Here is a 23,397-nt window from a genome sequence, read left to right as displayed (position 1 = left end):
ACCTCTACTCCATTTCTCATTGCTGTCAAAAAAAAATCTACTCCATGTCTCAGATAAATGCTTCGATTCTAGTGCTTTCGTTATACTACAGGAATTACAGGGGCAATGGGAGTACTCAGAGACTTGCTTGTAATGACATACGTGTTGATGCTTACAATGTAAGGTTCATAATATCGTACACATGATTCTCTCTCCAAAAAAATCGTACACATGAAGAAATAGCCGGACAAGTTCGATCAGAAAGAGAAGAAGCAGGATCGATCGAACTACTTTTCCTATTGTACGCTTCCGGAGCCGATGAACATTATCAAGCAGGCGAACAACATGAACCTCTGAAGTTTACATCTGTGCATTCTCCAATACTGGACTGCCCCGTTTCATCTTTTCGACATCTCTTCACTGCATAAACAAAAGAGGCGCTTTCAAGTTTCAACTAGTGTCGTATGCGCATAGCTCACGTGTTTGGACGGCTATTGTTCAAGTGCTTCACCCTGATCGAATTAAAAGAGAGATGAGAACATCACCTCTTCTAGCGACTTTCTTGCCAAAGACAGGTGCTTCAAGTCCCTCGAAATCTTCCTGAGCTGGGTAGGCTTCCCCTCTCCACTTGCAAGAAGATCAGAACGTTTCTTCAGGACTATCTCCAGAGCTTTATCGACGCCAATGGCTGAGTCTTCAAATACTACCTGTTTAGTAGAGCGAGCATTACACACAACAGAGACCAGGCGGTGAGCAAATGACAGAAGAAGACCCAAACTCGAGAACATGCATGTTCACCTACGTACCTCAGGGGGGATGTTAACTGCAGCTTCTCGCATAGAGAATGGATTTTTAGCACCCGGGTGCCTAGGCACCCAGCTATCACTACCGTCCATGCAGAATCTTCATGTGGAGATCTGCGCAACGTTCTGTACCACCAGTTTGATTAGCAGGCCTAGAGTTCACTAAGCGCGGTGCCTGAAAATATTTAAATGGAATCTGGGCCTAGACTCCTTCTGTTCCTGTTACTGGCCAGCCTACATCAGGATTGATATGTCGGCCTGCTGTCATGCTTTCAAGAAAAGGAATAGACCTGTCAGGGCGGTGTTTGAAACCAATGACAAGACATTGCTGCCTGCCCGCGTCCTCAACCCCACCCACCTACCCGCACAGAATAGACTCTGCCCAAACACCCGTCATAGCTGCCGATGGAGTCCACTGAGATCGGCGGAGATGATAAAAGGACGCGTCGAACTCCACCATCGCCATGCATCACCGCTGGAAGGAATAGAGGAGACTGTCGCCGCTCATGGTATCATCATCCCGGCGTCGATCGTCATCGATCTGGATTTTGAGGGAAGCTCCAGGTTAGTGTCCACATAGTTCATCGGATCCGGTGGAAATATACCTCGATTCTCACCTAAGTTCTGCTACCGACCTGATCCCCCCTTTTCCAGATCTGAAGTGGTAGATGGTAGCTCCTCCAATCCACTTTCGCGTGGCGTCCGAGCCGGCGATGCACGCGACTTCGGCTAGGACGACTCGAAGACTGGTTTGGAAACGCAGGTTTGTAGCTGAGGAGCCGTCCTCCATTCAAATCTGGGTTGGAGATTCCGAAAATTAGCTGATGATATTAGTTAGGATTGAAATTCAAGCTGTCAAGGCATATGTATGGTGCAGTACTATCACTGCTGTTCTAACTGGCGTCTGCGTGTTTGCAAGATTTCTTTTCTTTCTGAATCAATCCGTCACACTGCTCTAGTGAATGTTGTTCTTCTAATTGTTCGTTCAAATAGGAACCGAGCCAGTTCTGGACTTACGGCGAGGGCAACGCCGAGCAACTGAGCTCCATTGAAAGATGCCTTCTGAACTCCTAGCAAAAAGAATGGTTTGTGTCATATATGGACATGCTCACCAGCTTAATAGTATCTTTCTACAGTATTAAGGTCTCTCTTTCAATTACTGTTGGCTAAAGTGTTGGGCCAAGTCTTGAGTAATTGGCCTTTAGACAAGTGACAGTGCTTTACGCTGCTTAATAAAATGAGAGCCTGAAAAAAATGGACTAGTATACAGAAACAAACATCTTTATATGCCGCTTAATACGACTACTTGTTATGTACATTGTAGAAGGCCTCACTGGAGAAACATCTTTAATTCTTTATACACTACATGAGATCTTGCCATTAGTTTTCACACTGAAAACGAAATGCTTTTGTTATCTCTAACTTTTTTTTTGTTATCTCTATCTTGGTAATTGGTATACTAGGATTCACAAGTCTACAGAACCAGGGGAATAGCAGGTTCTTGTGCCGGCTCGGCAATTTGCACAGGAAACAGAAGCTCCTGCCTTGACCAGTATAAGGAAGGGGCGGGTCCTCACTTGGACGAGTTTGTGGAGCAGCTCAAGGGGAATTACTGGTGTCTTACTTTGGTTTGTGAAAGTGCATGTAAAACCTGGGATCGTCAGCTTATCATGCAATGTACTACTACATTTCAGTGTGTCACAATCTTTTAGTTCGCCCAAGTGCTCTCCAGAAACAAAACAGGATGTCAAACTAATTATTGATTTCACAATTGTTTCAAAGTGTTAATGTTGAAAATTAATAGTACTTGTTGCAGATATTCTTGAAGCCCTAAAATCTTGTTTTTCGTGGGCAGAACTTGAACCTGGTAAGGCATATAGGCTACACTAAAATCTTGTTTTTCGAGGACAGCACTTTAACTTGGTAAGGGTATTTGCTAGAAGCATATTACTTAATTTGGTATGCAAAGAAGCTATATTTAGTTTCCTGGACCGGACAAAACATGGACTTCTTAGCTTATCCAATTAAGACATGGCATATTGTCAGGCGTCCAACGAGGCGACGCTGTAGGAGCGATGCAACACAATCGCGTAATTTGACGCTCACTAAGTTCGACAAGGCGCCGCATGTCTGCGCAATCTGTCACCGACCAAGGCCCATAGGTCCGCATTGCGGCTCTGCCGCCTCGACAGAGCACTCATGAAGATCAACAACATTCTTCCTCAACTACATCGGTGCCTCCACCGGCGATGGTATAGAACAACGACTAGGGGTACTCATCATGTTGTCTGCCGGCCAGAAGGATCGGAAAGCTAGATCGGTGCCTTCACCGGCGATGGTAGATCCATGGTTATGACTGACGCACCATTTGTAACGTCATTGGCCGGCGCCAACCTATTTTGTGTTTTGGGTCCTTGTGGGAGAAATGTAGAAACGACGTCAAATTCATATATGAATGGAGCGGGGTATAGAAACACATAAAGCGAAATAGATAAACAAAAGGGGTAGTTGGCCGTCGAGTTTGAACGAATGTTTTGCAATTTATCCGGTTGTGTTTAGCGGACGCAACCATATTTGGATATGGTAATTAATCTGACACCGTCATACTTGGACATGGTACATTTAGCCAACGCAACCATACATGGATCTGATACATTCAGCCGACACAATCATACATGTATCTGGTATAGTCACCCGTCACAACTATACTTGGACCCGGTATGTTTAATGGACACATCCATACTTTAACCCGGTACATTCACCGGACTCGACCATACTTCGATCTGACACATTCAAAGGACACAACCATACTTGGACCTGATACATTTAATCGACGCAATCATACTTGTATTTGGTACATTTAGTCGGACGCAACCATACATGAACCTAGTACAATACTTGGACTTGTATATTCAGCTGGACGCAACTATATATGGACCTGGTACATTTAGCGGATACAATCATACTTTGACCCGGATACAACCATACTTGGACCTGTTACATTCAGCCGGTGCAACTATACTTGGACCTAGTACATTTTGCCGGCGCAACCATACTTGGACCTGGTACATTACCCGACAGAACCATACTTGGACCTGGTACATTTAGCGGACACATCCATACTTGGACCAGGTACATTCAGCGGATACAACCATACTTGGACATGTTACATTCAGCGGACACAACCATACTTGAACCTACTACATTCAGCCGACGCAACCATATTTGGATCTGGTAATTCACCCGATACAGCCATACTTGCACATGGTACATTCACCCGACACAACTATACTTGGGCCAAGTACATCCAGCGGACACAACCATACATGGACCTGGTACAACCACTAAGACTTGTACCAGTACATACGTCCAGTTAGGTGTTCCTAGTACAACATGATTAGAACGCGCAGTAGGTGTTCCGGGTATGAGTTGCGGGCATGTTATGCCTGAGCGTGTCCCCAGGCGTTTGAGGCCCCAAATTTGCTGTTCGTGGTTGTAGATGCTATTATCACTTGTATCACATACATATGACCGTTCATGTGCTCCTGGTACAATATGATTAGAACGCGCCAGTAGATGTCCCGGGTACGGGTTGCGGTCGTATTGTGCCCGGGCGCGTCTGCGAGCGTCTGACTGCCCGAATTTGCTTTATATGGTTGTAGATGCTATTAGCACTTGTATCAGGTACATATGCCCGGTCAGGTGTTCTTGGTACAACATGATTACCACGCGCCAGTAGGTGTTCCTGGTACGAGTTGTGGTCGTGTTGTGCCCGGGCTCGTCCGCGAGCGTTTGAGGGCCTGAAATTGTTGTCTATGGATGTTGATGCTATTGGCACTTGTACCAGGTACATATGCCTGGTCATATGTTCCTGGCACAACATGATTAGAACGCGTGCAGTAGGTGTTCTGGGTGCGAGTTGCGGCCGTGCTGTGGCCGGACGCGTCCGCGGGCGTTTGAGGGTCCGAATTTGCTCTCTGTCGCTATAGATGCTATTAGCACTTGTATCAGGTACATATGCCCGGTGGGGTGTTCCTGGTACAACACGATTAGAACGAGCTAGTAGGTGTTCCGAGTACGACTTGCGGTCGTGATTTTCCCGGGAGTGTCCGTGGGTGTTTGAGGGCCCGAATTTGATGTCTGTTGCTGTAGATGCTATAGGCACTTGTACCATGTCCATATCTGTGGTCAGGTGTTTCTGGTACAACATGATTAGAACGCTCTAGTAGGTGTTTCGGGTATGAGTTACGGCCATGTTGTGCCTGTGCACGAGCGCGAGCATTTGATGGCCCGAATTTGTTGTATGTGCCTGTTGATGCTATTAGCACTTGTACCAGGTATAATGGCTCGTCGGGTGGTACAACATAATTAGAACGCCTAGTAGGTGTTCCGGGTACGATTTGCGGACGTGCCGTGCCCTGGCGTGTCCACGTGGGTCTGAGGTCCCGAATTTGATGTCTGTGGCTGTTGATGCTATTAGCAACTTGTACGAGGTACATATATATGCTCGGTCATCTGTTCCTGGTACAACATGATTAAAACGCGCCAGTAGGTGTTCTGGGTACATGTAGCGGCCGTGTTGTGTCCGGACATGTCCGTGGGCGTTTGAGTGCCCAAATTTATTGTCTATGGTTTAGATGCTATTTGCACTTGTACCAGTTACATATGTGTGGTCAGGTATTTGTGTTACATAATGATTAGAACGCGCCAGTAGGTGTTACTGGTACAAGTTGCGGCTGTGCCTTGCCTGGACGCATCTGTGGGCGTTTGAGGGCCCGAATTTGCTATTTGTTGCTGTAGATGCTATGAGCACTTGTACAGTTGTGCCGGGTACATATGCCCGGGCAGGTGTTCCTAGTACAAGTGCTTATAGAACGTGTTAGTAGGTGTTCCGGGTACAAGTTGCGACTGTGTTGTGTTAGGGCACGTCCACCGGCGTTTGAGGGCCCAAATTTGGTGTCCATGGATGTAGGTGCTCTCACCACTTGTACCCGGTACATATGCCCGAGGCAGGTGTCCCTAGTACAACATGATTAGAATGTGCCAGTAGGTCTTCCGTGTACGAGTTGCGGCCGTGCTATGCCCGGGTGCGTCCACAGATGTTTGAGGGCCCGAATTTGCTGTTTGATGCTGTAGATGCTATTAGCACTTGTACCATATACAAATGTCTGGTCAGGATTTCCTACTATGACATAATTAGAACATGCTAGTAGGTGTTCCGGGTACAAGTAGCGGCTTTGATGCGCCTGGGCGCGTCCGCGAGCGTTTGAGGGCCCGAATTTGCTTTCCATGGCTGTAGATGCTATGAGCACTTGTATCAGGTACATATGCCCGTTCAAGTGTTCCTGGTACAAGATGATTAGAATGTACCAGTATGTTTTCCGAATACGAATTGGGGTCGTGTTGTGCCCGGGCGCGTCGACAGGCGTTTAAGGCTCGAATTTGCTGTTTGTGGTTGTAGATGCCATTAACACTTGTACCAGGTACATATGTTCGGTCAGTGTTGGTAGTACAACATGATTAGAATGTGCAGTAGTTGTCCGGATACAAATTGCGGCCAAGTTGTGCCTGAGCGTGTCCCCGGGCGTTTCAGGCCCCAAATTTTCTGTTTATGGCTGTAGATGCTATTATCACTTGTACCAGGTACATATGCCCGGTCATGTGTTCTTGGTACAACAAGATTAGAACACGCCACTAGGTGTCCCGGGTACTAGTTGCGGCCGTGCTGTGCCCGGCCCGTAGGCGAGCGTTTGAGGGCCTGATTTTGCTTTCTATGGTTGTAGGTGCTATTAGCACTTGTATCCGGTACATATATATGGCTGGTTAGGTGTTCCTGGTACAACATGATTAGAACGCGCCTGTAGGTGTTCTGGGAATGAGTTGCGGTCCTGCTATGCCCGGGCTCGTCTGCGGGCGTTTGAGGTCAAGATTTCGCTGTCTATGGCTGTTGATGCTATTTGCACTTGTACCGGGTACATATGCCCGGTCAGGTGTTCGTGGCACAACATGATTAGAACGTGCGCAATACGTGTTCTAGGTACGTCTTGCAGCCGTGCTGTGCTCAGACGCGTCTTAGTGCGTTTGAGGGTCTGAATTGTTGTTCGTGGCTGTTTATGCTATTAGCCCTTGTACAGGGACATATGCCCGGTGAGGTGTTCCTGGTACAACACGATTAGAACGCGCTAGTAGGTGTTCCGGGTACGAGTTGCGGTCGCGATGTGCATGGGAGTGTCCGCGGGCGTTTGAGGGCCCGAATTTGCTGTCTGGGGCTGTAGATGCTATTGGCACTTGTACTAGATACATATGTGCGGTCAGGTGTTACTGGTACAACACGATTAGAACACGACATTAGGTGTCCCAGGTACGAGTTGTGGCCGTGTTGTGTCCTGGCGCGTCAGCGGGCGTTTGAGGGCACCAAATTTTCTTTCTATGGCTGTAGATGCTATTAGCATTTGTATCAGGTAGATATGCACGGTCAGATGTTCCTAGTACAACATGATTACAACGTGACAGTAGGTGTTCCGGGTACGAGTTGCAGTCGTGTTGTGCCCGGGCTCGTCTGCGGGCGTTTGAGGGCCCAAATTTGATGTGTGTGGCGGTAGATGCTATTAACACTCTTACCAGGTACATATGCCTGGTCAGGTGTTCGTAGCACAAGATGATTAGAACGTGCACAGTAGGTGTTCTAGGTACGAGTTGCGGACGTGCTGTGCCCGGGCGCGTCCACGTGCGTTTGAGGGCCCAAATTTGTTGTCTGTGGCTGTTGATGCTATTAGCACTTTTACCATGTACATATATATGTCGAGTCATGTGTTCCTGGTACAACATGATTAAAACATGCCAGTAGGTGTTCCGGGTACAAGTAGCGGCCGTGGTGTGTCCGGGCACGTCCGCGGGCGTTTGAGTGCTCAAATTTGTTGTCCGTGGGTTATATGTTATTTGCATTTGTACCAGGTACATATGTGTGGTCAGGTGTTTCTGGTACATAATGATTAGAACGCGTCAGTAGGTGTTACTGTTACGAGTTGCAGCCGTGTTGTGCCCAGGCGCATCCGCGGGCGTTTGAGGCTACGAATTTGCTATCTATGGTGTAGTTGTTATATGCACTTGTACATTTGTTCTAGGTTTACGTATGTCCGGGCAGGTGTTCCTAGTACAAGTGCTAATAGAATGTGTTAATAGGTGTTTCGGGTACAAGTTGCAGCAGTGCTGTGCTCGGGCACGTCCGCGGGCGTTTTAGGGCCCAAATCTGGTGTCCGTGGCTATAGATGCTCTCAGCACTGGCACCAGGTACATAGGCCTGAGGCAGGTGTCCCTGATACAACATGATTATAATGCGCCAATAGGTCTTCCGTGTACGAGTTGCGGCCGTGCTGTGACCGGGCGCATCCGCAGGCGTTCGAGGGCCCGAATTTGCTGTTTATGGCTATAGATGCTATTAGCGCTTGTACAAGATACAAATGTCTGGTCAAGGTTTCTTGGTATGACATAATTAGAAGTCGCTAGTAGGTGTTACAGATACAAGTAGCGGCCTTGATGTGCCCGGACACGTCCGTGAGCGTTTGAGGGCCCGAATTTGCTTTCTATGGCTGTAAATGCTACGAGCACTTGTATCAGGTACATATGCATGTTCAAGTGTTCCTTGTACAAGATAACTAGAACGTACCGGTACGTTTTCCCGTTATGAATTGGGGCCGCGATGTGCCACGGCGCGTCCGCGGACATTTGAGGGCCCGAATTTGCTATCTATGGTTGTAGATGCCATTAACACTTGTAACATGTACATATGTCCGGTCGGGTGTTCCTACTACAACATGATTAGAACGCGCGGTAGGTGTTCCGGGTACGAGTTGTGGCCATGTTGTGCCTGAGCATGTTCCCGGGGGTTTGAGACCCCAAATTTTCTGTTTGTGGTTGTAGATGCTATTTTCACTTGTACCAAGTTACATATGCCCGGTCATGTGTTCCTGGTACAACATGATTAGAACACGACACTAGGTGTCCTAGTGCGTCAGCGAGCGTTTTGGGCCCTAAATTTGCTTTCTATGACTGTAGATGCTATTAGCACTTGTATCAGGTACATATGCACGGTCAGATGTTCCTATTACAACATGATTACAACGTGCTAGTAGGTATTCCGGGAACGAGTTGTGGTCGTGCTGTGCCCGGGCTCGTGCACGGGCGTTTGAGGGCCCGAATTTGCTGTGTGTGGTTGTTGATGCTATTAGCACTTGTATCAGGTACATATGCCCGGTCAGGTGTTCCTTGCACATGATGATTAGAACGCGCGCAGTAGATGTTCTAGGTATGAGTTGCGGATGCGCTGTGCCTGGACGCGTCCGCTGGCATTTGAGGGTCCTAATTTCCTGTCTGTGGCTGTAGATGCCATTAGCACTTGTATCAGGTACATATGCCATGTGGGGTGTTTCCTGGTATAACACGATTAGAGTACACTAGTAGTTGTTCCGGGTACGAGTTGCGGCCGTGATGTGCCCGGGAGCGTCCAACGGGCGTTTGAGGGCCGGAATTTGCTGTATGTGGATGTTGATGTTATTGGCAGTTGTACCAAGTACATATGTGCGGTCAGGTGTTCCTGATACAACATGATTAGAACGCGTTAGCAGGTGTTCCGGGTACATGTTACGGCCGTGCGGTGCATGTGCGCGTGTGCGGGCGTTTGACGGACCAAATTTGCTGTTGATGCTATTAGCACTTGTACCAGGCACATATGCCCGGTCAGGTTTCCTTGTACAACATGATTAGAGCACGCGAAGTATGTGTTACGGTACCAAGTTGCGGCCGTGCTGTGCTCAGACGCGTTCGCGGGCGTTAGAGGGCCCGAAACTAATGTGTGTGGCTGTTGTTGCTATTAGCACTTGTACCAGGTACGTATGCCCGGTCTGGTGTTTCTGGTACAACATGATTAAAACGCACAAAGTAGGTGTTCTGGACCAAGTTGCGGCCGTGCTGTGCCGGGGACGTCCGCGGGCGTTAGAGGGCCCAAATTTGATGTGTGTGGCAATAGATGCTATTAGCACTTGTACCAGGTACATATATATGTTCAGTCATGTGTTCCTGGTACAACATGATTAGAACACGCTAGTAGGGGTTTTTCCGGTACACGTAGCGGTCGTGGTGTGGCTGGGCGCGTCCGCGGGCGTTTGAGTGCACAAATTTGTTGTCCGTGGCTTAGATGCTATGTGCACTTGTACCAGGTACATATGCGTGATCAGGTGTTTCTAGTAAATAATGATTAGAACGCGCTGGTATGTGTTATTGATACGAATTGCGGCCGTGCTATGCCCAGGTGCGTCCGCGGGTGTTTGAGACCCCATAATTTCCAATCTGTGGTGTAGATGCTATGAGCACTTGTATATTTGTACCAGGTACATATGCCCGGGCATGTGTTCTTAGTACAAGTGCTAATAGAGTGCACCAGTAGGTGTTCCGGGTACAAGTTGCGGCCGTGCTGTGCCCGCACGTCCACGGGCATTTGAGGGCCCGAATTTGATGTCTGTGGTTGTAGATGCTGTCAGCACTTGTACCAGGTACATATGCCTGAGGTAGGTGTCCCTGATAAACCATGATTACAATGCGCCAGTAGGTGTTCCACGTACGAGTTGAGGCCGTGCTGTGCCCGGGCGCGCCCGCAGGGGAATCGAAGGATCTTCTGTACTTAGATACATGATATATCTGTCTTGTATAGGCTTGTTTTCTGCATGATATATATCAATGGACCGGGTCATGCATACACATATAAAGATCACTCCACAGAATATCTAGTAGTGGTGTGAGAAAAGTTCTGAGCATAGGGGAGCCATGGCCATCTTGCCCCTGCCAGCTCCATAACTGTACCGCCCTTGTCCTGTCCTTTCAACGATGGCCCGCCTGGCCTCCTAGCAGGTTTCTTTTGGGAGGAGCTATGCCAGGTTGCGCGTTGCCCATTCTCACACTAGACAACTCCCTCACTGACGGCGTGTCCGCTACAAGCACCGGTGAACTCACAGCTCTGCCGCGCCGACAGCTAAGAGAGTCGGACCAAGAAAGCTCAAAAGAGTGACAGCTGAAAAGGAGTGATGCGGGTGGGCGCAAGGGAATCTCATGTCATGCCGCTGGGCGCATGCAGCCCGTAGACCGCAAGACTCCTGCCATGCCTAGTCCTGTCACACCTATCTCTTCTCCCGTCTCTGTGCCAGGCCTATTCCTTCAAGACCTATCTCTCCTTCCATCACAGTTTGTCTCCCTAAATAAAGCCTTCCTAATTACCAAAGCGTCTGCACCTGTAAAGTAGGTAGCACGAATCTTGAATTCGGCGGACGAACAGGATAACCGGGTGCCGGGACACCCGGGTGTTGTCACACCTTTCCGATTCAAGATTCGTGCTACCTACTTTACAGGTGCAGACGCTTTGGTAATTAGGCAGGCTTTATTTAGGGAGACAAACTGTGATGGGAGGAGAGATAGGTCTGGAAGAAACTGTGATGAGCGGCGACAGTCTCCTCTATTCCTTCCAGCGGTGATGCATGGCGATGGTGGAGTTCGACGCGTCCTGTTATCATCTCCGCCGATCTCAGTGGACTCCATTGGCAGCTATGACAGGTGTTTGGGCAGAGTCTATTCTGTGCGGGTAGGTGGGCGCGGTTGAGGACGCCGGCAGGCAGCAAGGTCTTGTCATTGGTTTCAAACACCGCCCCGACAGGTCTATTCCTTTTCTTGAAAGCATGACAGCAGGCCGACATGTCAATCCTGATGTAGGCTGGCCAGTAACAGGAACAGAAGGAGTCTAGGCCCAGATTCCATTCAAATATTTTCAGGCACCGCGCTTAGCGAACTCTAGGCCTGCTAATCAAACTGGTGGTACAGAACGTTGCGCAGATCTCTACATGAAGATTCTGCATGGACGGTAGTGATAGCCGGGTGCCTAGGCACCCGGGTGCTAAAAATCCATTCTCATCTTGAATTCGACGGACGAACAGGATAACCGGGTGCCGGGACACCCGGGTGTTGTCACACTTTTCCGCATTCTCTCTGGCATATCTTCTCGAGCTTCAGGCCACGGAATCATCTTCCCTTTGAAAGAAGGCGGCTAGATAAAACATTGTTACACAATGTCAAACACCAATTGCAGGAAAATCACAGCGCCACGCGCTACCAAAGTGCAAGAAAAACATAGACCGGATCTCCACTGGCTAGCAAGTGCAAGAAAATTACACCATTGATCTCTATCGATAGCATACCTCGCGTTTCGGAGCAGCAACCCTATCGGGGCCGCGTCTTGAGACACAGGAACAGCTCGCCAAACTTTTGCCCTTGCCACCCATCTCGCCTGTAGCTACGTTAGTTGACAATGGCAAATCGCAACCGCACGCCCGCGGAGAGAGAGAGGGACGAAGGGAGGGAGAGAGCAACCGCACCAGCTGGCAAGTCGGAGCGGCCTCCATTGAAGAGCCCAGCGCCGTAGTCGTCGCCGTCCGCGTCCTTGCCGCGGGAGAGGTTGAGAGGGGCTGGGAGCTCGGCGTCCTCCTCGGGCGAGAGGCGCCTGGGGCCGTCCGAGCCATCCGTCGAGCAGCGGCGCTCGATGGCCGTCTTGGAAACTGCCATGGTGGTGGCGGCCATCCTCGGCGGCAGGAAGTGGCCGCCCTCCTCCTCGGTCGACTCCATCTCATGGTCTTGCGCGACCTGCGGCTCCTTCTCGCCTCCCCGCTGCGCCGCCTCCTTCTCGGCCCCCTGCAGCGCCGCCTCCCTCTTCCTCTCTTCATCCCACTTCTCCACCGCAACCGCTTCCTTCTCCGCCACCGCCACCCCCTGCTCCTCCGCCGGTTGTGTTCTTGGTTTCTTGCTGCGCGGCTTCAAAGAAGGCTGGTGATTGACGCTGCGGAGTTTGTTGGGGATTTGGGCACCGGATGGCCTATATATACATACTTTTTCGGGGGCAAATGTCTAGACGAAACACAACGAACTCACTGAAAATTAATTGGACATTTATCTCAAAATAAACAAATTAATTGGACATCATGCAAATTCGACCAATCAAAATGACACTTGTATGTATATACATATATGTGTCCATATTTTTGGAATTTGTCCACGCTCAATACTTATGCCAACGTTAAATGACTCCACACAAACAAACCTTAGGCCAACTCCTAGGACCCATTTTGTCGGGCCGTGTCCGTATTGGTCCAAAGGGTCATGAGAGATGGCCCAACGCGGGATCGCAACCTCAAAATGTGTTCGTTTGGCGTCCGGCTTGACCCATTTTCTGAGCAAACTTGTTTCTACTTTGCGTCCCAACGGACAGCGAACGAACGTCGCATGTCCTCTCCTCGTCCAACCTCAGGCATGCATGGTGTCCATCCACCTACTTCCTACCGGCCCCATTTAAGCCGCTAGCGTGGGCAGGCGCACTTGTCAGCCAACCCGCTGCCCCAGCCGCGTCCTTTTTAATGTGGAACTGTGGACTGACTAGATCAACACACTTCCAATCCCGTCGCCGCATGCCTCCTCGAACCCCAACATGCAACCCTAGCCGTCCGGCCACCGCTCCTCCACCTCCTTGCTGGCAGCCATGGTGTGGAAGTGGATCCCGGCAAGGGGAAGCACGACCGTGAGGCTGGTTCCTCATCCGTCCGCCGCCGCTCTAGCTCCTCGGCGATGCCAGCATTCACCATCTCCCCGCCGGTGACCCCGCCTCGTGTGCGGCCGTTCGTGAAGACCAAGATCTGCCAGCGGTAATGGGAGATGGGAACGTCACTGCCGTGGAGCGACGTGCACCTTCCCAACTAATGGCACCTCTCAGTAGATCGGTGTTGATTCGTCTGATCCCGATGAGCAGCCCCATTGCACCATACTTGCTCTGTTTTTCCTTCTTACCAGCCCTGCCGTTGGTGCCCATGAGTTTACTCTTCTTGATCGACGTGGCAAGATATTGCTCCGGCAAGTACTTGAATATTGATTCCCTGTTGTTGATGTTGTTGTCGGCAGCCTTTGGCCGATAACCTCCAGAACAAGAGTATATAGTTGAGTCACCATTTCAGGTGATTCCGTGTCTCTCTCTCTCTGCGCGCGCGTGCGCGCGCGTGCTATGTTTCCAGAAGGCGGCAAAAAATCAGTCAATGCGTGCGTCCGTGTATGTGTGTGAATCAATTCATGCCAAGATCAATATGAAGTTCGAAAAAATATTTTGCTCTCAATGGAAAGCTCCATGTCCACATGGCCCTCCAATTCATCCTTCAACTTGACATCGTGCAGGAATCGAGAGTGTTATCCATGGAGGAATGTGATTTGAGCAAGACACTTGAAAGGTGTGTTGTTAGCTTGGCAGTTATGGTTAGATCAAGAAAGCGGCAATGCGAGCATGTCAAGAATCTAAAAGAGGGGATGCAAATACCAAAATTTTCCACATGAAGATAAATGATCGTAGGTGGAATAATTTTATTCACACGCTCAGAAATGAAAATGGTTGGGTCACACAACATTAGGACAAAGACAACATCATCGATCACCATTTTGAGACCGCCATGAATAGAGGGGTGCTTAGGTCGCAAGGTTTACTATGGCAGAATATGAATTTCACCGGCTATGATCTTAGTTTCCTCAGGGAGCCGTTTGACAAGGAGGAGATCCATGCCGCCATCAAGTCATGCCAAGTGACAAGGCCCTAAACCGGATGGCTTTACCGGGAGTTTTGTATGGCTTGTTAGCATATTATCAAGCTAGAGCTTATGGCTATGATCTTTTTCTTCTTAGACCTCCATGCGGAAAACTTCTAAAAAACAAATTATGGTTATGTAAACTGTAGACACTAATTCTGAAAAAAAAACATTATGTTCCACGTGTGCAAAGGAAATGCAGCTGCACGTGGGCGGTAGGCATGCAACTATGGTAAAAATAACTAAGGGGAAATGGACCCGCTTCTCTATCGAACTAACGTAGTAAAAATGTTCTAAAGCATGACAAAAATGTATTTTAATTTTTCTTGTTGACCAAGATCTGACAAATTTTTGACTGAGAACTAGCATAACAGCTAAATAGTATGTTCAATATGAGCATTTTAGTGTGCAATTAATATAAAATTTAAATAAAAAAGCAATTAAATATTAATTTACCAACACAAGTTACACTAAAAAGAATGAATGTGTTCAAAAAGCCGGATGTACATTTGCGCAACTCAAGTTGTGCACAAAAAAATGTGCAAGTTTAGTGTTCTCTACCTGTACAACTAAATAATAAGAAAACCAAAATTGAAAAGTAAAATCAGGACAAACAGAAAACTTGACTGATAAAGAAGCATTGAATGGAAATGAAAAGTAAAAGAAATTTAAGGAGAAGACAAACAAGTGTTGCACAAAATATTACTCAAGGTCATAAAGCTTGTATACGGCAAAAACATTGTGTCAAAAAACAAGACTCGCATCATCCCAAACCGAAAAGAAAACCAAGAAGCCCATTAAAGCATTTACAATGCTAGACACTTATAGAGGAACAATTAAATATCATAAAATTAAACAATCAGGGTGTCAATTGCGGCAAAGTAATAAAAACAAGAGGCTGGTGCATGCCTTGTGCTCATGCCACACCTGATGCTGGGATTTGATAGCCCAACTATTAATCAGCCAGAAAACTAATCTTGATGCCTCCGAAGGGGATAGAAGGTCTAAATTTACTAGTTAAGGGGTACCCTTTTCAAAGATCATTTTTATCCTGGTGGTGATAAATAGCAGGGGACATGTGCGTCATTTGTCAAAACTGGAGAGTTTTGGGGGTTTTAATTTTAGGCAGGGGAGGCACGGGTAATTTTGTTTGGGCTTTTTCGTATATTTTATTTAATGTTTTATCTTTGAAATTGTGTGCTCAAATCGCGAACCGTTTTCACCATTGCGCTTTTCATGTCGAGATCTCCAAAACTAATCAAATGCTGATAGGTTTCGACAAACTTTTTCAGGCAAATTTGTGCTCCCAAATTTTACTTAGCCGTGCTTCCAAACTGTACTAATCCAGGCTACCAAGTAAACTAACTTGTGCTTCATTTTTGGAGGAAGTAGAAACAACAAAAATATACTTCACGTCAAAATCAAAAACCAAAAAAACCAGAGACAAAAAATGGGAACTTAAAAAACCATAGAAAAAACAAAAACTGAAAAAGAACACAAAAGTAATTCATTTTTTGGGGAAGCATAGAAGCACTTTGCTTTACTTTTTTAGAGAAGCACGCTGAGCTTCATGCGAACGCACACGCTCTTGCCGGGCATAAACAACAAGAGTGGAGAAACTGAATAATAGCTTTTTTAGAAAAAAAAACTATATAGTCTTAAAAATGTGCAATTTTAGAATAAAATGTTATGTACTGTTGAAAAATGTCAACGTAGATTCAAAAAATTTATAACAAGTATACTAAAAAAATCAAACATATATTTAAAAAAATACTCATGATGTATTTGAAAAATATTCAACGTGTATAGAAAAATGTTACACGGGTGATGAGGGCATGACTGCCTGCCAAGAATATTGCATACATGCATATTACTGAGGTGGTTTCTAATAAAAAATTATGTAATATATTATTTATATTATTAACAAACAATACATCATCTAATTTTTTTTCATGTCTAACTGCAGAATTATCAAAAACTTGTACAAACCACGTGTGAAGATAAAGGAAAATGAAATGATTACGTCACGTCAGAGAGCAAGTTTTGCGTGTTCTGGCTCTGATTTGGACTGCATATACATACTTGACTTTAAATGCTGACAACTTTCGCATCCGAACTCCGAAGTGGGTGAATCTTATTATTTTTGTGTCTAAAAGCTTATCTCGTGTACTTGTATTCACTTTCAAAGTCCTTCCGAGCTTGGAGATAAAGCAAAACAGCGTGACACTGCTACAAAATCCGAGTCAAAATGCAAGTCAAAAGGTGTTACGTCACCCCACTTGGGCCCATGGGCCTTGTATGACCTAGGGTTAGGTCCTGTCCGCCTTGGGATGTGCTTCCACCCCCTTGGCTGCCACCCCTTAGTTCTTTATAAGCAGATCAATCTAGTAGTGTTTTCTTTTTGTATTGTTTGTTAAAAATTGGCCATTGTAATTTCATGTACTTAGTTTCTACCCACCGACCAAGTCGGGACCACTTTTGAAACTCCACATTTATTAATACTTCATCTATATTCACAATTCAGATTGTTTTTATCATATTTTTGCTCGTTCTTTGATTTCTTGCATGAATAGACCTTCGCGGTCAAGCTGCTCGTGCTTTCGGCATCGTCAATAACCTCCAGGAAGGTTGGTTTAGCGATTGCTAAGGCGCAATGTGGTTGCAATTGTAGTCGGATCATCAAAGTCGTTCCCCACCAAATCGATTGTTATCCCCTTGGCTTTGTCAAGTGCTATCAGTTTTAGGTTGCTTGGTGATAATTTCCAATTATCTTTAGATTAGATTTATTGTTTTACCTTTTGTCCAAGAAAAAGCCACAAAAAATAGATTTGTTCATCCTTTGTCTAAGCCAGTCTGAATCTTTGTAATTTCTTTTCAGTCCATTGGATAGTTGATCTATCGGTTGCATCGTCATGTGGAGTTGCTGGTCTTATTGTCTTGTTTCTGTTGGAGTTTCGAGTTATGTTTGCATTTGTCAAACCGTCGTTGCACCATCACCCCTTCTGTTGTCGACCATCGCCATCCCCATGAATTTTCACCGGGCCTCCCCCACCGCCTTCCATCAAATTTCAATAACATACTTGAGGTTTTGCCATTTTAGCTTGAGTCAATTTGCATCTTATCTGGTTTGTTCAAAAAAGGAGAAAATAAGTTGAAAAGAGAGAGAGAAAAAAAGATTTTTTTTGATCTATCTAGATTCAAACTCATACATGAATTCTGGTTGGAATCTGTTTTGTCCGGTTTCAGTAAAACAGACATATCTCTCTCATTATGATGTCCGATTTAGCTCCACGAATTGTCAAATTAAAGCTATTGACAAGCCGCATCTTAATAGTTAAAACACCATGTTCAATATTGACTTCTCAAAATCGAGTTCTAAATAAAACTTTTACCCCGCAAAGTTCGTGAGCACATCTTGTAAAAGTTTTTCAGGTCGGTTCTCAATTTATTTGACTCGTGATCTGAACTCCGAGTTGAGTGGGGGGTTTTGCATTAGAAAGCTTAAGTCAATGGGATTCTTGAGAAATTACATAAAAAAATTGGCACAAATGTTTTTAGAGGAAAGTTGCATAAAGAGGTTTTAGAACATCCTACTTTGAGCTGATTTCTCATCATTATCTTTATTGCTTTGTGATCTTCACTTATATCTTGTTGTCTAGAGCTACTTAATATCATTTCTTGCTGCTAGTTGTGCAGCGTCGTGACCCCATTACTGTTCTAGATTCATGTTTGTAGCTTGGTCTAGCCTAAGACTAGCATAGTGTCATCGTTTAGTGTTTATTCAGCATTGCATCTCTAAATTTGTTATTGTTAATCTTTTGCGACCATATATTCAAGCCTTCGAAACTTCACATATTTTTACACTTTGTATACATACGTTCACCTGGGAATCGCTTTACTCAATCTCTATAGTGATTTGACACCGCTGGTTGCCAGCCACCACTTGCTCCATGGTAGGAACTTATAAGACATTGATATTGCTATATGAGCTTTTACCACCACATTCTAGTATTTCATAGGAACATTATTCTCGTGTTTTTTAAAGTACTAGTAATTATGATAGGTTCCATAGTTATAAGCCCTTTGACGAGGAGCACATCTTCACCACCACACAGGAGGTGCAACCACACAAACAAGCATATGAGCATGTTATCTCTTTACCCTCTTTTGAGGGTAGATATAACCCCACTATTTATCTTGATTGGGAGTTAGAAGTAGAACAATTTTACTAGCCATGATTTATCTGGACATGAGAAAGCAAAAGTCGTCACTCAAGAATTTACTGGTTTTGCTTCCATCTAGTGGAGTGTGTATCGCAAGGATAACATTGATAATCAATGACAACTAGAAAAAATTTGAAAGTTGTACTGAGACATTAATTTGTTTGTTCTTATTATCATCATGAATTGTTTCATAATTGCAACAGTTAAAACAAGGTAGTCACGCGGTTAATGCTTACTATAAATGCATCATTGGGACAAAGAAGAATCTGAGGATGATATAAAGAATATATATTTTCGTGGTTTGAACCACGACATTTGCGCAAGATTTCAGTACATTCCTCATTGCATTACTGATATGTATGTTCGTGCTTGCACCTTTGAGAGACAAATACAAGAAGAGACATTGGGCGACTGCGACAACTACTATTCCAATGACGCTCACCACCATCGGTTGTTTCCTGTACATTTGTACCTGCTAGAGCTAACACGCCTCATAGTGTTAGTGCGACATCACCTCAGGTCTATGGTACATTACCATCATCAATACCTACACCATCTGAGCCGCTGTGACAAGGTAATAACAAAGGTATTAATGGCATAACTCCGCATGTGAATGATGACTGCCTAGTTGAGTTAAATATAACATGTGTTGAGTTACCTACTGATTTAATCACACCACCTATTTCAGAGGACTATGTTGCTGATTTGAAATTGTCATGTGATCAAGTGACTGAAATCACAACAATTTTGTGTGAACCCAATCAAATAATTGTTTATGAGAAAGAACCACGTGAATTGGTCACTAAATCTTATTTTTGGTTCAGATACAATTGATTATACATGATGACGTGTCATCTAAAAAGTTGCATTATAGTTCTTTGTATTTAGTTGTGTTGAATCCACCCATGCCTCCATCACACGCGAGAAATAAAATAAATGAAATCACATGTTCGAAAACTTTGTTGTTTTGCCCCTATTTTTTCTTTAACTTCATTGGAGAGTTTGACATAGACAATGAATTTTGGGTGCATATTATTGTGTCACGAGTGATCATCATGCTAGTTTGAAAGAAAAGAAAATAATTGTGCCAATGCTTAGTCACTTTGATATGACCTCCAATTTTGATGATGATTCTGCGTCAAATGAGTTGTTGCATCTTTGCTTATTTAAGCATGTAATTCTAAAACCATTAAAGTTTATACATCAATGTTGGGATGGTTTAATGATAGGCATTGTCGATCGTTTCATATGAATATAAGAGCTTCGACTATATGTGCAAATTGGGTTGCAATAGTTTCATGTTTTTTACTTCTTGTTATAATATTTTGGATTTATATTTCACGACATATGAAAGTTACTCATGTATAATTGTGTCATAAGTGCAACAACTGAGAAAAATAAAAATGGATGACATGTACATATACAACATGTACACCTTGTCTCTTTTCTTAGCCATGTTTCAAATTAAGAAATGTCGAGAACCGCTTTGTTTTCAACAAGGGGAGGATGATGAGGACATAGCTATCTTGGATACGATCAAAAATATTGTGTACATACATATTTTTGAGGTTATTTCTAATAAATAATATGCAATAACTTATTTATGTTATGCAGGACAAAAATACTCCGCCTATTTTATTTCATGCTTAATTGCAGAAGTACCAGGCACATGTACAAAGAACATGCGAAGATAACGGAAATGAAATGATTACATTAAGTCCAAGTAGTCTTCTCACATCACTTTTGGCCCAGAAGAAGTTAGAGACTAAGTCCCAAATTATGGACTCTGATTCTTACTGCACAAACATACTTGACTTTAAATGCTTACAACTTTTGCATCTGGACTTTGTATTGGGTGAATCGGTTTTTAAAGCTTACCTCGTAACTTGCCAACCCAATTGGACTCACCTTCAATTTCCTTTCGGCCGCTAAGAAAAAGCAAAAATGGTGCAACACTACTGTAGAATCCGAGGCAAAATCTAAGTTCAAAGGTGTTGCGTCACCTCCACTTGGGCGCATGGGCCTTGTACAACGTAGAGTTAGGTTTTAGCTTCCTTGGGACATGCTTCACCCCTTTGGCCATCACCCCTTATTCATATGTAAGCAGATCAATCTAGTAGCATTTTCTATGGCGTTTGTTTAGTTAAAGGTTAGTCATAGCAACTTTGGGTACTTCATTTGTGTCCAACGACTATGCCAAGACCTCTTTCGGAACCCCACTTTTACCAATACTTCATCTATATTCACAATATTCAGATTGCATTTATCATATTTTTGCTTGTAGGAAACGAGCTTCATGCTCAGGTTGATTGTGCTTCCGGCATCATCAGTAACCACTAGGAGATTAGGTTAGAAATTGCTAAGACACAAAATGGTCGCACATTTTAGTCAGATCGTCAAAGTAGTTCTCCACCAAATTGATTGTTATCCAAAAGATCGAGACCCCTTGGCTCTATGAATGTGTAAAAGAAAAAACATTTAAAAGAAACCGATTAAAAACATAGAAATATCCCGAAAAAGGGGGAAACAATGAAAATCGTTAAGAAAACACAAGGGAAAAAAGCCTCGTGGAACCTTTCCAAACCAATGGAAGGTTCCACGTTATTGGGTCGGCCCATCCCGCCGTTAGCTTGAGGCGAGACGAAGCTCTGTCTCGCAAAGAGTGAGACAAAACCCTCAAACTCCCCAAGTGTGTGGCATTGGATATTGTTAGAGTAGTTATACGACTTCTAGTCCAAGTCAGTTTTGTACCCCTACCCCAAGTCGGTTTGTACCCTCTTATATACTCTTGTATACCGCACCAAATCATCAATAAGAAACAGTTTTATTCAGCTTTCATGGTATCAGATACCGGTCCCAGGGTTTAGGGTATGGCTCCGCCAACGCCACCGCCGCCGCCGCCGCCCGGCTACTTCGAGCGCCGGGCCGCACTCATCGCCAAGGCTGCCAACGCCGCGGCCGCTTCTCTCTCGGCCCTTACCATAGCTCCACAAAACTACCCTGCACCCATCCTCGCTGCACCAATATCTCTTGCTGACACAATCTCCGACGACAGCCCCTACATCCCCATAGTTCTTGATCTCGCCGCCCACAACTACTACCATTGGAGACATCTCTTCGATCTCCACCTCGGCCGCTGCAACCTGCGCTCGCATGTCGCCGCCAACTGTCTTCCCCGCCCCGACGATCCGCAATGGTTGAAAGACGATCTCGCGATCGTCCAGTGGTTCTACACCCGCATCACAACCGAAATCTTCAACATGCTCGATCACGATGGCGCCACCGCTGCCAACATCTGGCACTCCCTCCGTCAGCTCTTCCAAAGCAACACCGACGCTCGGAAAAACGCTCTCCACATCGAGCTTCGCAATATGGTGCAAGGAGACGCCCCGGTGAACCTGTTCTGCCAGCGCGTTAAGACCATTGGTGATGAGCTCCGCGAACTCGGCGATACAGTTAGCGACTCACAGCTAATCAATATCGTCGTCGTCGGCCTCAACGAAGACTTTGACAAGCAAGCCTCGTTCATACCGATGATACGGCCCCCTCCTACCTTCGCCGAAGTTCGTTCCTTGCTACAACTCACGGCGGAAACACAAGCTCGCAAGGACTCTCGCCCCAAGGTCTTTCATGCTGCGGCTCATCCTCCTCTGCCGTCTACACCAGCGCCGCCTTCCAGGCCGGCTCCTGCCGCCGGGCCGTCCGCATCGTCATCTATTCAACCGCCCCCAGGCTGGCGTCCTAGTCCGAACTACCGCGGCAAAAACCCTATCTACAGGCCGCCGTCAACTCGTTCGGTTCTGCCTACGACATCACCAGCACCGAGTCCTGCACCACCCACCAGTGCTCCATCTGTGGTTGCATGGCGGCCTCCTCATGATCCTTGGACGGGGCTTGTTCAAGCATGGCCCATGCCCTGGTCCGCTCCGTCCACCCTCGGTGCTCCGCCGGCATACTCAGGTGCCTGGCAACCCGGCCTTCGGCCGCCTACTGGTGCTCCCGGGGTTCTCAACCCCCGACAGCCGGCCAATGCCTATCACGCCGCCCCGACGTATGCTCGTTATGGTCATTACAGCACCGACGGCGGCGCCTACTACACACCTCAGCCGGCCGTGCTCCCGACGCCACCCCACCACAGTCGGCCAATGCCTACTACACTCCCCAGCCGGCCCTACTGCCTTCACCATCGTATCCGCCGGCACTGCTTCCGACGCCACCCTCACCTGCGACGCCGAGCTGGGATCAAGCTGCCTTTCTCCAGGCCATGAATAACTTTGCTGCACAAGGAAACTCAGGTACGGATTGGATCTTTGATTCAGGGGCCTCTAGTCATATGTCTGCATCTAGTAATTGGTTATCTTCTTGCACTAAATCTCCTTTCCCTTCCATTATCCTTGGAGATGGATCATCTATTCCTATATATTGTGTTGGTCAGGCTCAACTTCCCTCTTCCACCAAACCTCTTTTACTTCGCGATGTTCTAGTTGCACCCGCCCTCATTAAAAATCTTATCTCTGTTCGCCAATTTACTTGCGACAATCTAGTTTCGGCTGAATTTGACCCTTTTGGTTTATCTGTGAAGGATTACCTGACCAAGGCCGAGATCGCTCGCTTCAATAGCTCCGGTGATCTTTATTCTCTTAATGGAGTTCCTGCCGCCACCCCTCCAACATCCATGCTGGCCTCCGTCGATCTCTGGCATCGTCGCTTGGGCCATCCCAACCCACCGTCTTAGCTTCT

The 23,397-nt window shown here is 46.1% G+C and overlaps 1 protein-coding gene and 1 long non-coding RNA gene across 2 annotated transcripts in view; one reads left to right on the top strand and one right to left on the bottom strand.

Moving 5' to 3' along the window:
- The first annotated feature begins 1,083 nt into the window (after positions 1–1,083).
- LOC123074311 (uncharacterized) lies at positions 1,084–2,676 on the top strand. The gene is made up of 4 exons (XR_006435924.1): positions 1,084–1,346; positions 1,437–1,545; positions 1,776–1,867; positions 2,246–2,676. It is a non-coding gene; the product is annotated as an uncharacterized lncRNA (long non-coding RNA).
- Positions 2,677–10,182: 7,506 nt separating this feature from the next.
- Positions 10,183–23,397, bottom strand: part of LOC123076185 (uncharacterized) — a 50,788-nt gene continuing 37,573 nt past the window's right edge. Inside the window, exons 2-5 of the mRNA XM_044498570.1 lie at positions 13,537–13,781; positions 12,197–12,722; positions 12,020–12,108; positions 10,183–10,497 (exon numbers count right to left, since the gene is read on the bottom strand). Of these exons, the coding sequence (XP_044354505.1) occupies positions 10,459–10,497; positions 12,020–12,108; positions 12,197–12,722; positions 13,537–13,781 (899 nt within the window). The 3' untranslated portion in view covers positions 10,183–10,458. The remainder of the gene's footprint in view (positions 10,498–12,019; positions 12,109–12,196; positions 12,723–13,536; positions 13,782–23,397) is intronic.

Source organism: Triticum aestivum, chromosome 3D (assembly GCF_018294505.1).
Source record: "Triticum aestivum cultivar Chinese Spring chromosome 3D, IWGSC CS RefSeq v2.1, whole genome shotgun sequence".
Lineage (NCBI taxonomy): Eukaryota > Viridiplantae > Streptophyta > Magnoliopsida > Poales > Poaceae > Triticum > Triticum aestivum.
This window is presented reverse-complemented; position numbering and strand designations above follow the sequence as displayed.